Here is a 19,987-nt window from a genome sequence, read left to right as displayed (position 1 = left end):
TGTGGGGTTCAGTTTCCCCTTCTGGGATATCAGTTGGAAGAGATGAGTGGTTTCCAGCCCAGAATCACTTAGTCTCTGGTTCCAAGACAGGAGCAGTGCAGAGGGAGCAGCTTCCAAGAATCCTTTTCATTACTTCACCAAAGAAGCCGCATGTATTACCTTTGCCCAAACTCATGATAGCTTCAAGCTTTAGGGCTGTGCGCTGGCAGGAGACCCTCGCTCCAGCCACCCTCGGTCTATCCTGCTGATCAGCCATTCTGATAGATACTGCTTTGATCGACTAAAAAACGGGCATGACCAGGCACAGAAAGACAAACACCTCATGATCTCCTTTCTATGTAGAATCTGGAAGAGTCAAATTCACAGAAAGAGAGAATGGAACAGGCTGGGGGTGGGGCAGGGGAGGGTGGGGAGATGTTGGCCAAAGAACACACAATTTCAGCTCAAAAGAAGGAAGTTCAGTGATCTATTGGGCATCATGGTGACAGCAGTTAACAACAGCCTATTGTGTTCTTGAAAATCGCTGAGAGTAGATTTTAGTTCTCACCACACACAAAAGAAATGCTAAGTATGTGAGGCCGTGCCTGTGTTGAATAGTTTGACTGAGCCACTCCACAGTGTACACACACATATCAAACCCTCATGCTGTGTACCATAAATGCATACAATTTTTACTTGTCAATTAAACAGCAGCACACACAAAAACAAGACGAAACAAAACAACAGGTGGACAGACAATGGCTAGGTTAACACCACTGGTTGGTTCAGTGGACCAGAGGTTTTGAAAAATGGGACCTGGCACGTGGCTGGCTGCCTTACGGCTGTCTGTATCCTTGTGTATTTGAAATGTTCCTTTAAAAAAAAAAAAAAAAAGCAGTGATGACATGCTCCCTTGGAATCCACGGAGGGAAAAAAACAAAAGGGATGTCTGGAGGTGAAAATATTGCAAAGTTCTCATCTCCTCTAATCACTCACTATTATTATTACTATTAGCATTAATAGTTCACCCAATGACAAATTCTCGAAACCAGCACTGCCTGGTAGAAGTTTCTGTGATGGTGGAGAAGTTCCCTAATCCATGCCGAGCATCGGGAGCTGCAAACCAGGCCAGGGCAGTGAGTGCTGATGGGGGACTGAGCTGTTAACTTTATTTAAATTAGTTAACTTAAATTTAAATAGCCATGTGTAACTGGTCAGTGGCTATTGTACTGGACCATGCGGCTCAAATCTAATATCTGTGGAGAACCACCGTGGGCCAGGCACCGTTCTGGGTGCTGGGGAATTGAAAATGAGCAAAACCAACAGGAGCATGTCTGCCCTCTGGACACTCACAGGCCACTGGGGGAGACAGATGTTAGTTAAATAATTACACAAACATGCCTGCAATCCCAGCACGTTAGGAGGCAGAGACAGGCGGATCACTTGAGGTCAGGAGTTTGAGACCAGCCTGGCCAATATGGTGAAACCCTGTCTCTACTAAAAATACAAACATTAGCCGGGCGTGGTGGCGGGCATCTGTAGTCCCAGCTACTCAGGAGGCTGAGGCAGGAGAATAGCTTGAACCCGGGAGGCGGAGGTTGCAGCAAGCTGAGATCGCAGCAAGCTGAGATCGCACCGCTGCACTCCAGCCTGGGCGACAGAGCGAGACTCTGTCTAAAAAAAAATTACACAAAAGAATGCAAAGTTGCAATTGTGACCTGGGCAGTGATGGGCAGCTGTATGGTGCTGTGGAATCACTGCTCAGGCAAGTCCAGGAATCGAAGCGTGAGCTGCCATGTGTGGGAAGGGTAGGAGTTGCCGATGACAGGCAGAGAAGCAGGGGTGAATGCACCCAGCGGGGAGACCAGCACGCGCAAAGGTCCCGCAGCAGGAAGGAGCGAGGACGCTGGACGTTGGGCAGCGTGGCTGGGCAGGGCGAGGAGGAGGAGGGGAGTGCTGGGGCGGGGTGAGGGATTGATCTGCTCTCCCTTTGCCCTCCCTGCAGCCATGGTGACCCTCGCTGGGATCAGCGTCTACATAGCGTATTCAGCCGCCGCCTTCCGGGAGGCGCTGTGTCTCCTGGAGGAGAAGGCCCTCCTGGACCAGGTGGACATCCGCTTCGGTTGGTCCCTGGCCCTGGGCTGGATCAGCTTCATCGCCGAGCTGCTCACCGGGGCAGCCTTCCTGGCAGCAGCCCGCGAGCTCAGCCTGAGACAGAGGCAGGACCAGGCCATATGAGCCTGGGCGCTGGGTCGTGGAGGGGAGGGAGGGGCTTGGCCCCGGAGCTTCACCGACCCATCTCCATCGGCTGCAGCCTCTTCTGCCTCAAAGGCCACTCGGGGAGGCCAGGCACCCCCCCTCCTTCCCCCACAAATCCCCGCGGACTAAGCTTGGAGCCTGGCTGTTATCCTAGTACCTGTGTGCTTATGTCCGTGTGTGTCCGTGTGGCCTGGAGGAGCCTGAGGGAGTGCCAAACCGCTTCGCGAGAAATAAAAACGATCCTTTAATCACACACAGAGCTTTACAGATTGCAAAGTCCTCACGCCCCCTCCAACTTCATTTCCTCCTCACCCGTGTCCCTTGGATCAGCTCCTTGGTGGGTCTGGGAAAGGGAGAGAGTGCCCTACCTCCTGGGCCCTGTAATGCGTTCAGCTCTCTCTGGGGAGCTCGGCCTGGAGTTCCTTTTGCTCTAAAGTAACTCTGGCATGACATTGGCTTTCTACGGGGTCGGGTTAGGTCTACAATATGAAGCTGCGAGACTCCTAAGGGGTTGGCCAATTGATAAAGCACTCTTCAAGACTAATCATACCTTTTCCATCCTCCCCCAGAAAAATCCATCCCTCCTTTCATCCTGGTGTTCTGCCCCTGGGAATGGGCTCCCCATCCGGGTCCCCTGGGGCAGTGCTGTTCACATTTAGCGTGCCCCAGACTCTATGGGCTTGTTGATACTCACGGGCTGATGCCACCCCCAGGGTGTCTGAGCCAGGAGGCCTGGATGAAGCCCAAGAACTCACACTTCTAACAGGCTTCCAGGCGATGCCGAGGCTTCTGGCCCAGAGCCACTGTTTGCATAAATGCCGAGGTGGGGCGTTTATTAAGTGACAGACAAGAGTTGTCATCTTGCTGCTCTTAGAATCACCTGGGTATCTTCCAAAAATCCTGCTGCTGTCTACATCCTTGATCTGATATTCTCTAGGGCTGGTGTCCAGGCATCAGTGTTTTTTAAGAGCTCTCCAGCCTATTCTAACCCAAAACCCTGGCTGAGATTCTGTTCCTGTAAGATTCCAAGTCATGAGATGTAGGGGAGGGCCGAGGAGCCTTTGGCTTAGGAAACTCTGGGAGGTGCTGATGGTTTGGGGAATACTGGTGTGGATTAAAAGATGACAACACGATTATCAACAATATGGCATCATCGTCTTCATCATGACATCATCATCGCCATGACATCAACACTGTCATCATCATAGCTGACACCCACTGAGTACTTTCTATGCACCTGTGCTATTCTCCATGCCAGTCGGTCATTCAACAAACATCATGACATCATCACCACCATGCCATGACATCACCACCACCATGACATCAGCATTGTCATCATTATAGCTGACATCCACATCTATGCACCTGTGCTATTCTCCATGCCAGTCGGTCAGTCAGTCAGTCATTCAACAAACACTCAAAGGAAGGCCAGTACACACCAGCAACTGGGGGGGCAATGATTCCTGCAGACCCAGACCTTGCTCTCTGGGGTGCCACATGATTGAGGAGAGAGAGGCATATGAAATACGTAGCCCGTGGTGATGACTAGGAGATAAGCAAAGCAGGGTACAGATGAGGAAACTGAGGCACTGGCAGGTTAACATAACTGGACTAAGGGCATAAGGAGAGAAAGGGACGCAACTGGGAGTAAACTTCAGAACTGCCTGATCCCAAGATGGTCCTCCCCCTACTTCCACCAACGCCTGCACTTCTTTACTGGCTGTCTGCTCCTTTCAGGACGTTGCTGCGACGTCCGTGTCTCATCCGGAAAGGCGCAAAAGGAGTGGGTTACTCACACGGCCACATGGGGCTAAATGAGCGCTGTTGGAAAATCAGTTACTATGCTGGGGTAAACAAAGTTTTTGCAAAGTGAGGGCAACCATGCTACCGAAAGGGCGGTCTCTGCTTCCACCTGCTGGTCATATTGTGGAACTGCTCCAGAGGCAGGATTTGATCCCCAAATTCGTCAAAAGACACGTTTTCAGCCCTCCTAGCGCCCAAGTGCTGGATTAAATACTGCACGGCCGGAGTTCTCAGCTGGGGCGATTCTCTCCCCCACCTGACATTTGGCCGTGTTTGGAGACAGTTTTGGTTGTTCTTAGTGCGTGTGGGGAGTGGTATTACCGGCAACTCCAGTGGGAAGAGGCCAGGGATGCTCCTTGACGTGCTATCATGCTCAGGACATCTGGTCCCACACGGCCACCTTGGGACATGCTGAGACACTCTGCTAAGCGAGCAATAATGGACAATAACAAACCAAAACATGTGTGCACCTCAGGAACTGACAACATAGAATAAGCTCATTCATTCGCCCATCCATTCACGCATTTGATAAATGCTTGCCAGATACCTACTGTGTCAGAGACTGTTCCAGGGCCTGGGGACACATTAATGGGGGTGGCCAAGAAAATCTCCACCATTCCTAGCTCACATGGGAACAGATGATAAACACATGAACCAATAATCTATCTGAGAGATTCAGACCGTGATTAGTGTTATGAAGAAAACAAAACAGGGTGATGAGGCCGGGCGCCATGGCTCATGCCTGTAATCCCAGCACTTTGGGATGCCAAGACAGACAGGTCACCTGAGATCAGGAGTTCGAAATTAGCCTGGCCAACATGGTGAAACCCCATCTCTACTAAAAATACAAAAAAAAAAAAAAAAAAAAATTAGCCAGATGTGGTAACACGCGCCTGTAATCCCAGCTACTTGGGAGGCTAAGGCAGGAGAATCACTTGAACCCAGGAGGTGGAGGTTACAGTGAGCCGAGATCGCACCATTGCGCTCCAGCCTGGGTGACAGAGTGAGACTCCATCTCAAAAAAATAGTAATAAAAAAAAAAACAGGGTGATGGGATGAAAGGTGTCTGGTAGAGATGTGACTCCAGGAAGGACAATTAGAAAGGGCTTCTTGGAGGAGGTGACATTGTGCTGAGACCCGCATGAAGAACCTGTAGGTAGGGAAACTGCAGACCAGGCAGGTGACAGCAGACGCAAAGGCCCTGAGGTGGGAGGAAGCTTCTGTGTTAGAGGGAAATGAAGAGGGAGGGTTGATGGAGAGAAATAGGGGGTGAAGGTAGAGGCAGGGAGGGAGAAGGCAGTGGGCGGTGCCCATGGCCCGTGGTAAGGAGGTGCTGACGATTAAGTGGGGTTGGGATGCTGTTCTATTCTATTCTGTTCTGTTCTATCCTGATCCATTCTGATCTGTTCTATTCTGATCCATTCTGTTGTGTTCTGATCCATTCTGATCTGTTCTCTTCTATTCCGATCCATCATTCTATTCTGACCTGTTCTGTTCTATTCTGATTTTTTTTTTTTTTTTGAGACTGAGTCTAGCTCTGTCACCTAGGCTGGAGTGCAGTGGCTCAATCTCGGCTCACTGCAACCTCTGCCTCCCAGGTGCAAGTGATTCTCCTGCCTCAGCCTCCCCAGTAGCTGGGACTACAGGCACGCACCACCATGCACCATGCCTGGCTAATTTTTTGTATTTTTAGTAGAGATGGGGTTTTACAGTGTTAGCCAGGATGGTCTCGATCTCCTGAGCTCATCATCCACCTACCTTGGCCTCCCAAAGTGCTGGGATTACAGGCGTGAGCCACCGTGCCTGGCCCGATCCATTCTGTTTTGATCTGTCCTGCTGTATTTCAATCCATTTGGATCGGTTCTGTTCTATTCTGATCCATTTTGTTCTGATCTGTTCTGTTCCATTCAGTCTTGTCCTCTCCTCTTCTATTTTCTTATTCCACTTGGACTCTCTCTTGAGAGTGATATGCCTTTAAGACAGTGGCTCTCAACCCTGGCGCTACATTAGCATCACGTGGGGGTCCTATTTAAAAAACAACCAGTTGCTAGCACTGGGGCCCCAGTGGAGCCAAATGCAATCAGACCCTCGAGGGCGGACCTGGGCATTGTTATTTTCACAAAGTTCCCCAGGTGATTCTGCTGTGCAGGGGAGGTAAGAACCGCTGCTCTAAGACCCTTAGGTCTGTTGCGTGAACGGACCGGCCTGCAGGGGTGGGAGTGGTTGCAGGAAGTACAGGGAGGGGCCTCCCAGGGCCAGATGAGAGGAGAAAGAACTCGGAGCAGGTGGAGGTGTGGTCAGATCCAGGTGTGCCGGACTAACCGGGGGTTAGAGGAGGGGATTTATGCTCATGAGAAGGTAAACAGGAGGAGGAAGTGGGACTACGGCGCCTGTCCCTTTGCTGGGGAGGCTCAGCCAGGATTTGTCCCCTCAGGTCCAGAGCTGGCTGGAACCCCTGGCAAACAACTGGCCGCTCTCTTTCTCTCAGAGAAGGCGCACTATCTGGCAAAGAAGATCCATTCATTTATTCACTCATTCATTTATTCACTTGCCATACACCCATCCATTCATTTACTCACTCATTTCTTCACTTATTTATATATTCATGCACACACTCAGTCTTTGTTCATTCATAAGTTCACTTGCTTATACCTGTCCCATGCTTCATTCATTCACTCACTTATTCATTCATTTATTCATACATTTTCCCATTAATCAATTCACTCATCCATCCATGCATCCATCCACCCATCCATCATTATCCATCCATTTGCTTACCCACTCATTCACTCACTCACTTATTCACTCAGTCATTAATTTACTCATTCACTCACTCGCTCACTCATTCACTCACTCACTCATTCACTCACTCATTCACTCACTCATGTATTCACTCAGTCACTCATTTACTCGTTCACTTCCTCACTCATTCACTCCCTCACTCACTCACTCACTCATTCACTCACCCATTCCCTCACTCACTCATTCCCTCACTCAGTCACTCATTCATTCATTCACTCCCTCACTCACTCATTCACTCCCTCACTCATTCATTCACTCACTCACTCATTCCCTCCGTCACTCACTCACTCATTCACTCACTCATTTACTCACTAATTCGCTCACTCACTCATTTACTCACTAATTTGCTCACTCACTCATTTACTCATTCACTCATTCCCTCCCTCCCTCACTCACTCATTTACTCACTCATTCACTCACTCACTCATTCACTCACTCATTCCCTCCCTCCCTCACTCATTTACTCACTCACTCATTCACTCACTCACTCACTTCCTCACTCATTCCCTCATTCCCTCCCTCCCTCACTCATTTACTCACTCATTCACTCACTCACTCATTCACTCACTCATTCCCTCCCTCCCTCACTCACTCATTTACTCACTCATTCCCTCCCTCCCTCACTCAATCATTTACTCACTCACTCATTCACTCACTCACTCATTCCCTCACTCATTCACTGACTCATTCATTCACTCACTGACTCATTCATTCACTCAATTACTCATTCACTCACTCACTCATTCACTAACTCACTCATTCACTAACACACTCATTCACTTACTTATTTCCTCACTCATTCACCCACTCACTCATTCACTCACTCACTCATTTACTCACTCATTCACTCACTCATTCAGTCACTCATTTACTCATTCACATACTCATTCACTCACTCATTCCCTCCTCCCTCCCTCCCTCACTCATTCACTCATTCACTCACTCATTCACTCATTCACTCACTCATTCACTTACTCATTCACTCACTCATTTACTCATTCACTCACTCACTCATTCCCTCACTCACTCATTCATTCACTCACTCATTCATTCACTCACTAATTCACTCCCTCCCTCCCTCACTCACTCATTTACTCACTCATTCACTCACTCACTCACTCATTCCCTCCCTCCCTCACTCATTTACTCACTCACTCATTCACTCACTCACTCATTCCCTCACTCATTCACTGACTCATTCACTCACTCACTGACTCATTCACTAACTCACTCATTTACTAACTCACTCATTCACTAACTCACGCATTCACTAACTCATTCACGTACTTATTTACTCACTCATTCACTCACTCACTCATTCACTCACTCACTCACTCACTCACTCATTCACTCACTCATTCAGTCACTCATTTACTCATTCACACACTCACTCATTCACTCACTCATTCCCTCCCTCACTCACTCATTCACTTACTCATTCACTCATTCACTTATTCACTCACTCATTTACTCACTCATTCACTCACTCACTCACTCATTCCCTCCCTCCCTCACTCATTTACTCACTCACTCATTCACTCACTCACTCATTCCCTCACTCATTCACTGACTCATTCACTCACTCACTGACTCATTCACTAACTCACTCATTCACTAACTCACTCATTCACTAACTCACTCATTCACTAACTCATTCACATACTTATTTACTCACTTATTCACTCACTCACTCATTCACTCACTCACTCACTCATTTACTCACTCATTCACTCACTCATTCAGTCACTCATTTACTCATTCACACACTCACTCATTCACTCACTCATTCCCTCCCTCCCTCCCTCACTCATTCACTTACTCATTCACTCATTCACTTACTCATTCACTCACTCATTTACTCACTCATTCACTCACTCATTCAGTCACTCATTTACTCATTCACACACTCACTCATTCACTCACTCATTGCCTCCCTCCCTCACTCACTCATTCACTTACTCATTCATTCACTCACTAATTCACTCACTCATTTACTCATTCACTCACTCACTCATTCACTCATTCCCTCCCTCCCTCACTCACTCATTCACTCACTCACTCATTCACTGACTCATTCCCTCCCTCCCTCACTCATTTATTCACTCACTCATTCTCTCTCTCATTCACTGACTCATTCATTCACTCACTCACTCATTCACTCACTCACTCATTCACTCATTCACTCACTCACTCATTCACTCACTCATTCACTCACTCACTCATTCACTCACTCATTCATTCACTCACTCATTCACTCTCTCCTTCACTCACTCATTCACTATTCACTGATTCACTCATTACCTCACTCACTCATTCATTCATTCATTCCCCCACTCATTGCCTTCCTCCCTCATTCATTCACTAATTCATTCACTCACTCATTCACTCTCTCCTTCACTCACTCATTCACTATTCACTGATTCACTCATTACCTCACTCACTCATTCATTCATTCATTCCCCCACTCATTGCCTTCCTCCCTCATTCATTCACTAATTCATTTATTCACTCGCTCACTCATTCATTTATTCACTCATTCATTCACTTTCTCACTCACTTGTTCATATAGTTATTCATTCATTCACTTACTCATTCATATGCTCATCGACTCATTCATTCAACAGTGACTTATTTGATGCCTGATGTGCCAGGTGCTGTTTGAAACACCAAGGATTTAGCAGTGAACAAAAGTGACTCAAAACCTGCCTTTTGAAGCTGACATTCTGGGGTCTGTGCACTTGTGTGTATGAGTGCACGGGTATGACAGACAGTAAACATGGCTGGTGGAATGCGGGGTATGCTTCCTGGTAAGAAGTTCTATAAAGCACATGGGGAGAAGGTGGCAGGGAAGAGTGTGTTGTACAATGAAAATAATGTCCTGTCCAGTCTTTTGAGAGACCAGCAACTCTTCCTCCTAATTTTGCCTTGATTAACTAGCTCAATAAGTGTTGCCCAAGACTGTGCTGTAGGCAAGGGAAGGGGAATCTCCCTAGGGCTGGACAGACAGGAGTAGATTGAAAACCCAGTGTTATGGTTTGGCTGTGTCCCCACCCAAACCTCATCTTGAGTTGCAGTTCCCAGAATTCCAGGAGGGACCCTGTGTGAGATAATCGAATCATGGGAGCAGTTTCCCCCATACTGTTCTCGTGGTAGCGAATAAGTTTTAAGAAACCTGATGGTTTTTAAGAGGTTTCCCTCTTTTGCTTGGCTCTCATTCCCTCTCTCGCCTGCTGTGATATAAGACGTGTCTTTTGCCTTCTGCCATGATTGTGAGGCCTCCCCAGCTACGTGGAACTGTGAGTCCATTAAATCTCTTTTTCTTTATAATTTACCCAGTCTCAGGTATGTCTTTACCAACAGTGTGAGAACAGACTAATACACCCAGCCTCAGTCCCCAATGCTGACTTTGGTGCCTTCTCCTGGAGGTGAACGTTGGGGCTGATGGGGGATCCCAGACATAGTGAGGGCCCCCTGGAAACTTGCCAAGCATGTTCTCATGCCCTGAATGACAGACAGGAGCCTGAGGCCCACAGAAGGAGAAGACTTGCTCTGGTAGAGGCTGATAGTGAGAGAAACCAGGGTGAGACTCGAACTCCAGCCTCAGAATCTCCCTTTGACATCCCAGGCTACCTCCCTCCTTTTCTTCCTTGAGAATAAACAACCTGCCTTTTGGAGCCAGCAGGAAGTGCCTCCTCTGTGCCTAGCCCCTAGTCGCTGAGGATGGGCCACCCTGGCATGCAAACTTTTGTAAACATGGCCAAGCACTTTAGAGTTTCCAGGGCAAGTTCCAAGGCTCATCTGACCCTTGCCACTGTCCAAGGAGAGGATGCCCACCCTCGCTCCCACTGATGGACAAGCCAGCAGAAACTCAGGGAGGTCAAGGATGCATCCAAGATCACTGGGCAGGCTGGGCACAGTGCCTCACACCTGTAATCCCAACAATTTGGAAGGCCAAGACAGGAGGATCGCTTGAGCCCAGGAGTTTGAGCCCAGCCTAAGCAACACAGCAAGACCCCATCTCTACAAAAAAAAAATAATAAAAAATAGCCGGGTATGGTGGTGTGCACCTGTAGTCCCAGCTACTCAGGAGGCTGAGGTGGGGGAATTAAGCCTAGGAGATCGAGGCTGCAGTGAGCTGTGATGGCACCACTGCACTCCAGCCTGGGTAACAGAGTGAGACCCTATCTCAAACAACAACAACCACAACAAGATCGTTAGCCAGAAGTTTGCAGAACGGAGACTCAAAGCCCTGTCTTCTGAGTGCCCAGCTAAGCCGCCCACTTCTGCCTCCCATTCAGCCACCCCAGGCTCCCGACTTCTCACCTTTGGGGTCTAAAGAGCCCCATGGGGAGCACAGTCCTTGTCCTGGTGCTGCAGCTTCTGTGTCATGGAAACCTGGGCTTCACGCACACACAGCTCCTCCATCATCAGCAGCACGAAGTCGGCAGCATCGCAACTGCAGGGCTCAGCCACCTTCTCCTTGTGAGGGTGGCATGGGGATTCTGTTAGAACATCGACGTCTGTCCCACATTCATTTCTATTTCCTCAGTGAAATGCTTCTTTTAACAGAGTACTCAGAGCCCCACAAGAGAAACAACGCTTTGATGACTGATAAAATATTCATGCATTGAAAAAGCCGACTCCCCTATCTCCTTCCACCTTTGTTCCTTGGTGGAGTTTGCTCCCTCCTGCACCCACTGGATTGCTGGGTCCTTGCTTGGAAGTAGCAGCTCAGGGAGCCCATGGCGGGCCGAGGATTCACCTGTAATGCTTGAAGTAGCCGTTGTTTTTTCTCCACAGCTGGGACGTTGGTCCTGATCTGTGCGATGGAAGCAGCTAGTCTCAGAACTGGGTGGAATTAAGGCAGGGTCCGGCGGCTCACGCCTATAATCCCAGCGTTTTGGGAGGCTGAGGAGGGCGCATCACTTGAGGTTATGAGTTGGAGACCAGCCTGGCCAACACGGTGAAACCCCGTCTCTACTAAAAATGCAAAAATCATCCGGGCGTAGTGGCGCATGCGTATAGTCCCAGCTACCCAGGAGGCTGAGGCAGGACAATTACTTGAACCTGGGAGGAAGAGGTTGCAGTGAGCCGAGATCATGCCACTGCACTCCAGCCTGGGTGATAGAGCGAACTCCATCTCAAAAAGAAAAATAAAAAGTGGCCGGGTGCAGTGGCTCACGCCTTTGATCCCAGCACTTTGGGAGGCTGAGGCGGGTGGATTACAAGGTCAGGAGATTGAGACCATCCTGGCTAACATGGTGAAACCCCGTCTCTACTAAAAATACAAAAAAAAATTAGCTGGGCATGGTGGCACGTGCCTGCGGTCCCAGCTACTCGGGAGGCTGAGGCAGGAGAATTGCTTGAATCCAGGAGGCAGGGGTTGCAGTGAGCCGAGATCACGCCATTGCACTCCAGCCTGGGTGATAGAGTAAACTCCATCTCGAAAAAAAAAAAAAAAAGAACTGGGTGCAATCATACTGGCATCTGATCTTCCACCTTCTGTCAATGGGGCCCTGAGAGGTGGGGTGAAATGCTCAGGGTGGGTGTTGTAATTGCCTGCCTAAATAGGGGACTGTTGGAGGTTCAAGCATGTGCCCCAAAAAGATCATGTTGAAATTGTAACTTCACTACCTATAAATGTGACCTTACTTAGGAAAAGGGGTCTTTACCGGTGTAATTACTGTAGTTAAGATGAAGTTATATTGGATTAGGGTGGGCCCTAAAACCAATGACTGGTGTCTTTCTAAGAAGACCATGTGAGGATGGAGAGATACACAGAGAGAAGGCCACATGAAGACAGAGGCAGGGGTTGGAGTGATGCTGCCACAAGCCAGGATGCACCTGGAGCCACCAGGAGCTGGAATACGCAAAGAAGGATCCTCCACTGGAGTCCTCAGAGAGTGCATGGCCCACCTGACACCTTGATTTTGAACTTTGTTTTTTTCTTTTTCTTTTTGAGACAGACTCTCATTCTGTTGCCTAGGCTGGAGTGAAGTGGCGTGTGCTCACTGCAACATCTGCTTCTCAGGTTCAAGTGATTCTCCTGCCTCAGCCTCCCTAGTAGCTGGGATTACAGGCATGCACCACACACCCAGCTAATTTCTGTATTTTTAGTAGAGATGGGGTTTCACCATGTTGGTCAAGCTGGTCTTGAGCTCCTGACCTCAGGTGACCCGCCTGCCTCAACCTCCCAAAGTGCTGGGATTACAGGTGTGAGCCACCGTGCCAGCCTGGACTGATTTTGAACTTTGGACCTTCAGAATTGTGAGAGAATACATTTCAGTTGTTTTAAGCCACCTAATTTGTGGTGGTTTGTTAGGGCAGCTCTAAGAAGTTACTAAAGTCACTATATCACAAGATTATTTTAAAGATCAAAGTGTTAATAACAGCTGACTTTACCAGATGACGATGGCGCTTTATCTTCTTCAGTCTTCCCACGATGTCTGTGAAGTAGGTGCTGTTATTATCTTTCCCAAAATAAGGAAATTGAGGCTCAGAGGCAGGAAATAATTACCTGAGTTCATGCCCTGGGTAAGTTGGTTCTGGAAAAGGGACCAAGGCTGCTGACCAGCACCTGTGTTCTTAAGGGCCACATACATTTCTTCGTAGCTGCGTAACAAATTACCGAAGATGTAGTGGCTAAAACTAGTGACCCTTGTATATTGCTTGTGGTCTCTGAGAGTTGGGAATTGCAGAAGGACTCAGCTGGGCAATTGTGGTTTGGCCTCTCTCATGCAGTAGCTGGAGCTGGAACAGCAGGCAGTGGAGCAGCTAGGGGCAGGCTGAGCACTTCTCTCTTTACATCATCTCGGGGCCTTTCCATATGGCTCTCCCCATGGGCTAGACTGGGCTTCCTGACAATATGGTAGTATCAGGGCTGTTGGGAGGCTTATATGGCAGTTCCTGGGCCCAGGGCTAGTGCTCCCATGGGCAAGGTGGAAGTTGTGTTACCTTTTGTGACCTAGTCTCAGAAGTCATATAGCATCCCTTCTGCCACAGTTACAGCCTGTTCTGATTCACAAGGAGGGAACATAGACCTCAACCTCCCTGGGAGAAGTATCAAGGTCATATTCTAACAAGGGCATGGGGGATTGGAGAGCTGCTAGAGCCACCTTTAGAAAGTACAATCTGCTACCTCTCCGAGTGTATCCTGTTTCCTCAAGCCTCACCGACTCATTATTTCTTCCATGGGATCTCAGACACCTCCAGCTCTGGTCCCCAGCAAAATCCAACTATTTATCTGCATCCTTAGCAAGAACAGAGGCTGGAGTGGTCAGCAGGGGCCACATTACGGAAGGCCACAGGGAGGAGCATTGAGATCAATGTGAAGGGTGTTAAAAAATTGTGATAAAATACACATGACATAAAATTTACATTTCAATCATTTTAACGTGCACACGGGTCAGGTGCGGTGGCTCATGCCTATAATCCTGGCACTTTAGGAGGCTGAGGCGGGTGGATCACCTGAGGTCAGGAGTTCGAGACCAGCCTGGCCAACATGGTGAAACCCCATCTCTACTGAAAATACAAAAAATTAGCCATGTGAGATGGCGGGCACCTGTAATCCCAGCTATGTAGGAGGCTGGGGCAGGAGAATCACTTGAACTCGGGAGGCGGAGGTTGCAGTGAGTCAAGATCACGCCATTGCACTCCAGCCTGGGCAACAAGAGCCAAACTCCATCTCAAAACAACAACAACAACAACAAATAAAGTGCACACAACTCAGTGGCATTTAGTACATGCACAAAGTCATGCAACCATTGTCACCATCTAGTTCTAGAACATTTTCATCCCCAAAGGATGAAAAGGATGAATGTTTTCACCCCTTTTCAACCCAAAAGAAAACCCAGTGGGGAGTTCTATGGAGGAGGCGATACTTTTGTGCCCTAGAAGGATCTCTGTCTATAGCTTGAGTGATGGGCTGGAGAAGCGGGGGCTGGTATAACTGCAGGGACAAAGGCCGGCAGAGGGGCTGATACTTGTGTAGATGAGAGAATGTGGGCAGAGCTGGCGGGAAGGAGAGAAGAATTCAGACTTGGCATTTACGAGGTAGAATTGATGGACTGGGTGAGTGATGGATGCAGGAAGAAGAGACCGGGTTCTCAGATGAAATATGAGTATGGATGGTATTATGATTCACAGAGCTGGAAAATGCCAGGAGGCATGCCGACAGGTGGTGTTGAAGGAGGGGAGTAGATAGTAAATTCATTCTGGAAGATAGTGCTTGCGACAATGTGGGGACATCCAAGAGGGATACGTCCAAGAGGCAGTTGGAGATACTTCTTAGGGTTAGGTCAACCAGGCTTTCCCAACCTTGGTACTAGTGACATTTGAGGCCAGATATTCTTTGTTCTTGGGAGCTGCCTTCTGTATTGGAGGCTGTTTGGCAGAATCCCTGGATTCCACCCAGTAGATGCCAACTGCATCCCCTCTTTGCAGTTATGACAACCAAAAACCTCTCCAGATATTGCCAGGTGTCCCCTGGAAGACACGATTATCCTGGTTGAGAATTACCTGGTCAGATGCATGGGGAGTCATCTACGTGAAAACAATAGTGAGATAGGCAGCTGATGCAACTGGACCCTGGACCAGATTGAAGACTGGTGAAAGCTGGGAAGAGGCACCAAAAGACGCATCTACCAGCGCCATGACAGTTTACCATTGCCATGACAACACCCGGAAGTTACTGCCCCTTGCCTTGCCATGGCAACACCTCCCCACCACCCGGAAGTTACTGCTCATTTTCTAGCTGATTCTGAAAGGCTGCTCCTTAATTAGTGTATCATTAAAAGTGGGTATAAGACGACTGCAAAACTGCCCGGAGCTGCTACTCTTAGCACATTGCCTGTGGGGTAGCCCTGCTCTTGTAGGAGCAGTCATGGAGCTGCAACCCTGCCACCTCCTCAATACAGCTGTTTTCTTCTACCAGAGGTTTGCTCTTGAATTCCTTCCTGGGCTAAGCCAAGAACCTACCCTGCATCAGTAGTGCATACCTTTGGGATGTATGAGGTGCTCAGAAAGTCAGCAAAGTCAGCATCACATGCGAAGAGAGAAGAGCTCAGGAAATGTGCATGATAAACACCAACTCACATGGGCAAAACCAGAGAAAACCACAAAGGTTACTGTGAAGGAGAGACCTGGGAGGAGAGGGGAGGGAAACCCCATGAGTGGGCAGGCCCTGTAGTGGTGTGAGCCTGTAATTCCAGCTACTTGGGAGGCTGAGGTGGGAAGATAATGAACTTGAAAAGCTGAGATTGGCCAGGCGCAGTGGCTCACGCCTGTAATCCCAGCACTTTGGGAGGCCGAGGTGGGCGGATCATGAGGTCAGGAGATCAAGACCATCCTGGCTAACACAGTGAAGCCCCATCTCTACTAAAAATACAAAATAGGAGGCGTGGTGGCGGGCGCCTGTAGTCCCAGCTACTCGGGAGGCTGAGGCAGGAGAATGGCATGAACCCAGGAGGTGGAGCTTGTAGTGAGTCGAGATCGTGCCACTGCACTCCAGCCTGGGTGACACAGCGAGACTCCGTCTCAAAAAAAAGAAAGAAAAGCTGAGACTGCAGTGAGCCTAGATAGTGCCACTGCACTCCAGCCTGGGCAACAGAGTGAGACACAGTCTCAAAAAAAAAGATTCAAGTCCTTGAATCTCCATCTCCTGATTCTTTGGACTCTACAGCTATTTTCATTCTCCTGAAAGACTTCTCTGGCCACAGACACCCACAGGGACCACCCATGGCCAGATTTTCCAGAACCTCAATTTCAAAGTGATATGAAAGAATGCCCATTAAATCACAGGTCTTGATTCTTGGTCTGGAAAGCAGGGGCACTGAGCTGATGCCCCAGGGCCAGCTGAGTGTTTCTCAGACCAGAGGAATGAAACGGCTGCGATCGGCACTCCTGTGCTCTCCTGTCATCTCCATCCTGGCCTCTTCGCCAAGCAAAGGGTGAGCAACAAAGGGGAGGATGAGAAGTCGGAAGAAAAACCTGGCAGGAAGCAAGAACCTCGGCTGGATTAGCAAGTGACCAGAGCCAAGCCATCAAAGGACCTGGATAAAAGGATGGAGATCACTCGCGGAAAGTTTAAATACAGGCAGCTTAAGTGGTAAGAGACCTAAAGTGGGTGATCAAAGACGACTTCACAGTCAAAGCTCGGCGGGCCCTGGGAGCTGTTAAGCCCAAGAATCAAGGGCTGCTGGGAGGGGAGGGGAGGGGTTTGTGCAGAAACAGCAAGGTTTCACCTTCAGGGCGGAAGGCCAGGGTCCCTGAGTTAGAGAATTCAGGAGCAGGTAGGACCTTAGAGCACAGCCATTGTCCTTTTTTTTTTTCCTATTTATTTTGAAATAATTATAGGCTCACAGGAAGTGGCAAAAATAGTACATAGAGTACCTTGAACCCTTCACTTACCTTTCCCCAGTGGTCACATCCTACATAACTGCAGTGCAATATCAAAGCTAGAAAATCCACATTGCAATACTGTTAGTTAAACTACAGATGTTATCTTTGCGTGTGTGTGTGTGTGTGTGTGTACAGTTTTGTGCAAATTTCTGCTATGTATAGTTTTTTGCGCAGCACAATCATGAAGCAGACCTTTTCAATCACCTCAAAGGAGCTCTATGTAGATACCCTTTGTAGTCTTTTTTTTTTTCTTTTAAAGAAATAGAGTCTCACTCCGTGGTTCAGGCTGGAGAGCAGTGGAGTGAATATAGCTCACTACAGCCTCAACCTCCTGGGTTCAAGTGATGCTCCCACCTTAGCCTCCGTAGTAGCTGGGACTACAGGCGCACACAACCATGCCTGGCTAATATTAAATTTTTTTTTTTTTTTTTTGCAGAGATAGGGTCTTGCTGTGTTGCCCAGGCTGGTCTCAAATTCCTGGCTTCAAGAGATCCTCTCACTTCAGCCTCCCAAAGTGCTGGGATTACAGGTGTGAGCCGCTGTGCCTGGTCCCCCTTATAGTCCTTGCTTGACCCCTGTCAATCACTCCTCTGTCCTCTAGCTTTGGAGCTCTGTAATTTTGAGAATGTTATATAAATGGAATCATACAATATAGAATCTTTGGAGACTGGCTTTTCTTCACTCAGCATAATACCTTTGAGATCCACCCACTTTGTTGCATTTGCTCCTTTTCATTGCTGAGTAGTATTCCATGGTTCTGATGTAGTATAGTTTGTGTATCCAGTAACCTAGTGAAGGACATTTGGGTGGCTCTCAGTTTTGCACAATTATGACCATGGGTTTTACATTTGATACACGAGCTTGAATGGAGAAGTTTAATAAAACACCCCTAGAAACACACTGTTAAATTTTATTTCAGAGTATTGTTTGAGATGCTCTCATAATATCAATTGTGCTACTCTATGAAAGGTTATGAAAAGATGAATTTTTGTCCTGCTTCACAGACGGAAAGTCAATGTTTCTTGTCAAACTTTAGCATGGTTAAATCTGAGGATACTGGGAATGTTGTCACTGATGGACTTTCTCTCTTTGCTTTGGCCAGAGGAAGTTGAATTTGGGGCCAACTGTTTATTTTTGGAATTCTCTTCTTATGTAATGCTCACCTAATTTGGCCTTGACATTTTCATCTTTGTTTTTTTACCTTAAATATTATTTTTAACTATAACAGTGTAGAGAAGGCTACACAGTGTAGGCTAAGCCACTTGCTCAGTCAGGGTCCCACCGTTACTAGGGGCTGGAGCTTGGATTCAAACACATGGTGTCTGACTAACTTATTTGAAGAACAGGCTTTTCAGAGGGTCTTGCTTGCAGCCGTTCCAGGAGCGTGAAACTTGCATTTCCCCTGCCTCATGAAATTAACAAAGTCTGGCCAAATGTTTTGGCCACAGTCTTGTTCCTGGTTCTTGGTTCTGGTAAAAACCAGAATTCTAGGGGATCCTTTCTTTGGAGAAAAAAATCCTCCAGTGCCAGAGACCGCAGCACGTTTCCTGGGAGACCCATAGCTCAGTAGAACAAGGAAGAGTGAGCGAACAGGATGGCGGGAGACCTCTGTCACCTTTGCTAGACTTTGAACTCCTTTATGGTTAGAACCATGTATCATTCATCTTTGTAGTTCTGCAAATCAAGTACAAGGTGAGGTGCAGAATACCTGTGCCCAGTAATGTTTTGCTCAGTCTTCTACGGCGGTTCTCTCAGGAGGAGAGCAGTGGACGTTCTATCCTGTGGGTTCAGCGAGGACCACAGGGTGAGGAAGGGGATGAATCTCTCTAGCAGCCACAAGCATGTGTGGATATGGGAGTGGGCAGGAGGTGAACCTTCAGAGCCCCAAGAGCTGGAGTGTTAGGAGGGACCAGTGTTTGTTTGTTTGCTTGTTTTTTTTTTTTTTTTTTTTTTTTTTAGACGAAGTTTCGCTCTTGTTGCTCAGGCTGGAGAGCAATGGTGTGATCTCGGCTCACTGCAACCTCTGCCTCCGGGGTTCAAGCAATTCTTCTGCCTCAGCCTCCAGAGTAGCTGGGATTACAGGCATGCACCACCACACCAGGCTAATTTTGTGTTTTTAGTAGAGATGGGGTTTCACCACGTTGGTCAGGCTGCTCTCAAACTCCTGACCTCCTGGTCCGCCCGCCTTGGCCTCCCAAAGTGCTGGGATTGCAGGCGTGAGCCATCGCACCCGGCCAGGAGGGACCAGATTTTAGATTCCAGAGAACAGGAACAAAATTCTAGGGTACTGTGATGGTTAATATTAAGTGTCAGCTTGATTGGCTTGAAGGATGCAAAGTATTGTTTCTGGATGTATCTGGGTATTTCTGGCTATTGCCAGAAGAGATTATCATTTGAGTCAGTGGACTGGGAGAGGAAGACCCAGCCGCAATGTGGGTAAACACCATCCAATTGGCTGCCAGCACGGCTAGAAAAAGCAGGCAGAAGATGGTGGAAGAAGCCGACTTGCTGAGTCTTCTGGCCTTCATCTTTTTCCCATAATGGATGCTTCCTGCCCTGGAACATCAGATTCCAAGTTCTTTGGCTTTTGGACTCTCGGGCTTACACCAGTGGTTTGCCAGGGGCTCTTCGGCCTTTGGCTACAGACTGAAGGCTGCACTGTCGGCTTCCCTGGTTTTGAGGTTTTGGGACTCGCACTGAGCCACTACTGGCTTCCTTACCCCTCAGCTTGCAGATGGACTGTGGT

The 19,987-nt window shown here is 48.3% G+C and overlaps 1 protein-coding gene across 2 annotated transcripts in view; it reads left to right on the top strand.

Moving 5' to 3' along the window:
* TMEM114 (transmembrane protein 114) overlaps nt 1-19,987 on the top strand; it is a 50,986-nt gene that overhangs the window by 18,670 nt on the left and 12,329 nt on the right. Inside the window, exon 4 of one of the 2 annotated variants that reach the window (XM_031002892.3) lies at nt 1,985-2,491. The exons of the other annotated variant lie outside the window; for it this stretch is intronic. Within the exon in view, the coding sequence (XP_030858752.2) occupies nt 1,985-2,217 (233 nt within the window). The 3' untranslated portion in view covers nt 2,218-2,491. Of the gene's footprint in view, nt 1-1,984; nt 2,492-19,987 lie in introns of those variants that run through there. 2 annotated transcript variants of the gene reach the window in all.

Source organism: Gorilla gorilla, chromosome 18 (genome assembly GCF_029281585.2).
Source record: "Gorilla gorilla gorilla isolate KB3781 chromosome 18, NHGRI_mGorGor1-v2.1_pri, whole genome shotgun sequence".
Lineage (NCBI taxonomy): Eukaryota > Metazoa > Chordata > Mammalia > Primates > Hominidae > Gorilla > Gorilla gorilla.
The sequence above is the reverse complement of the archived record's forward strand: the minus strand, read 5'-3'. Positions and strand labels throughout refer to the sequence as shown.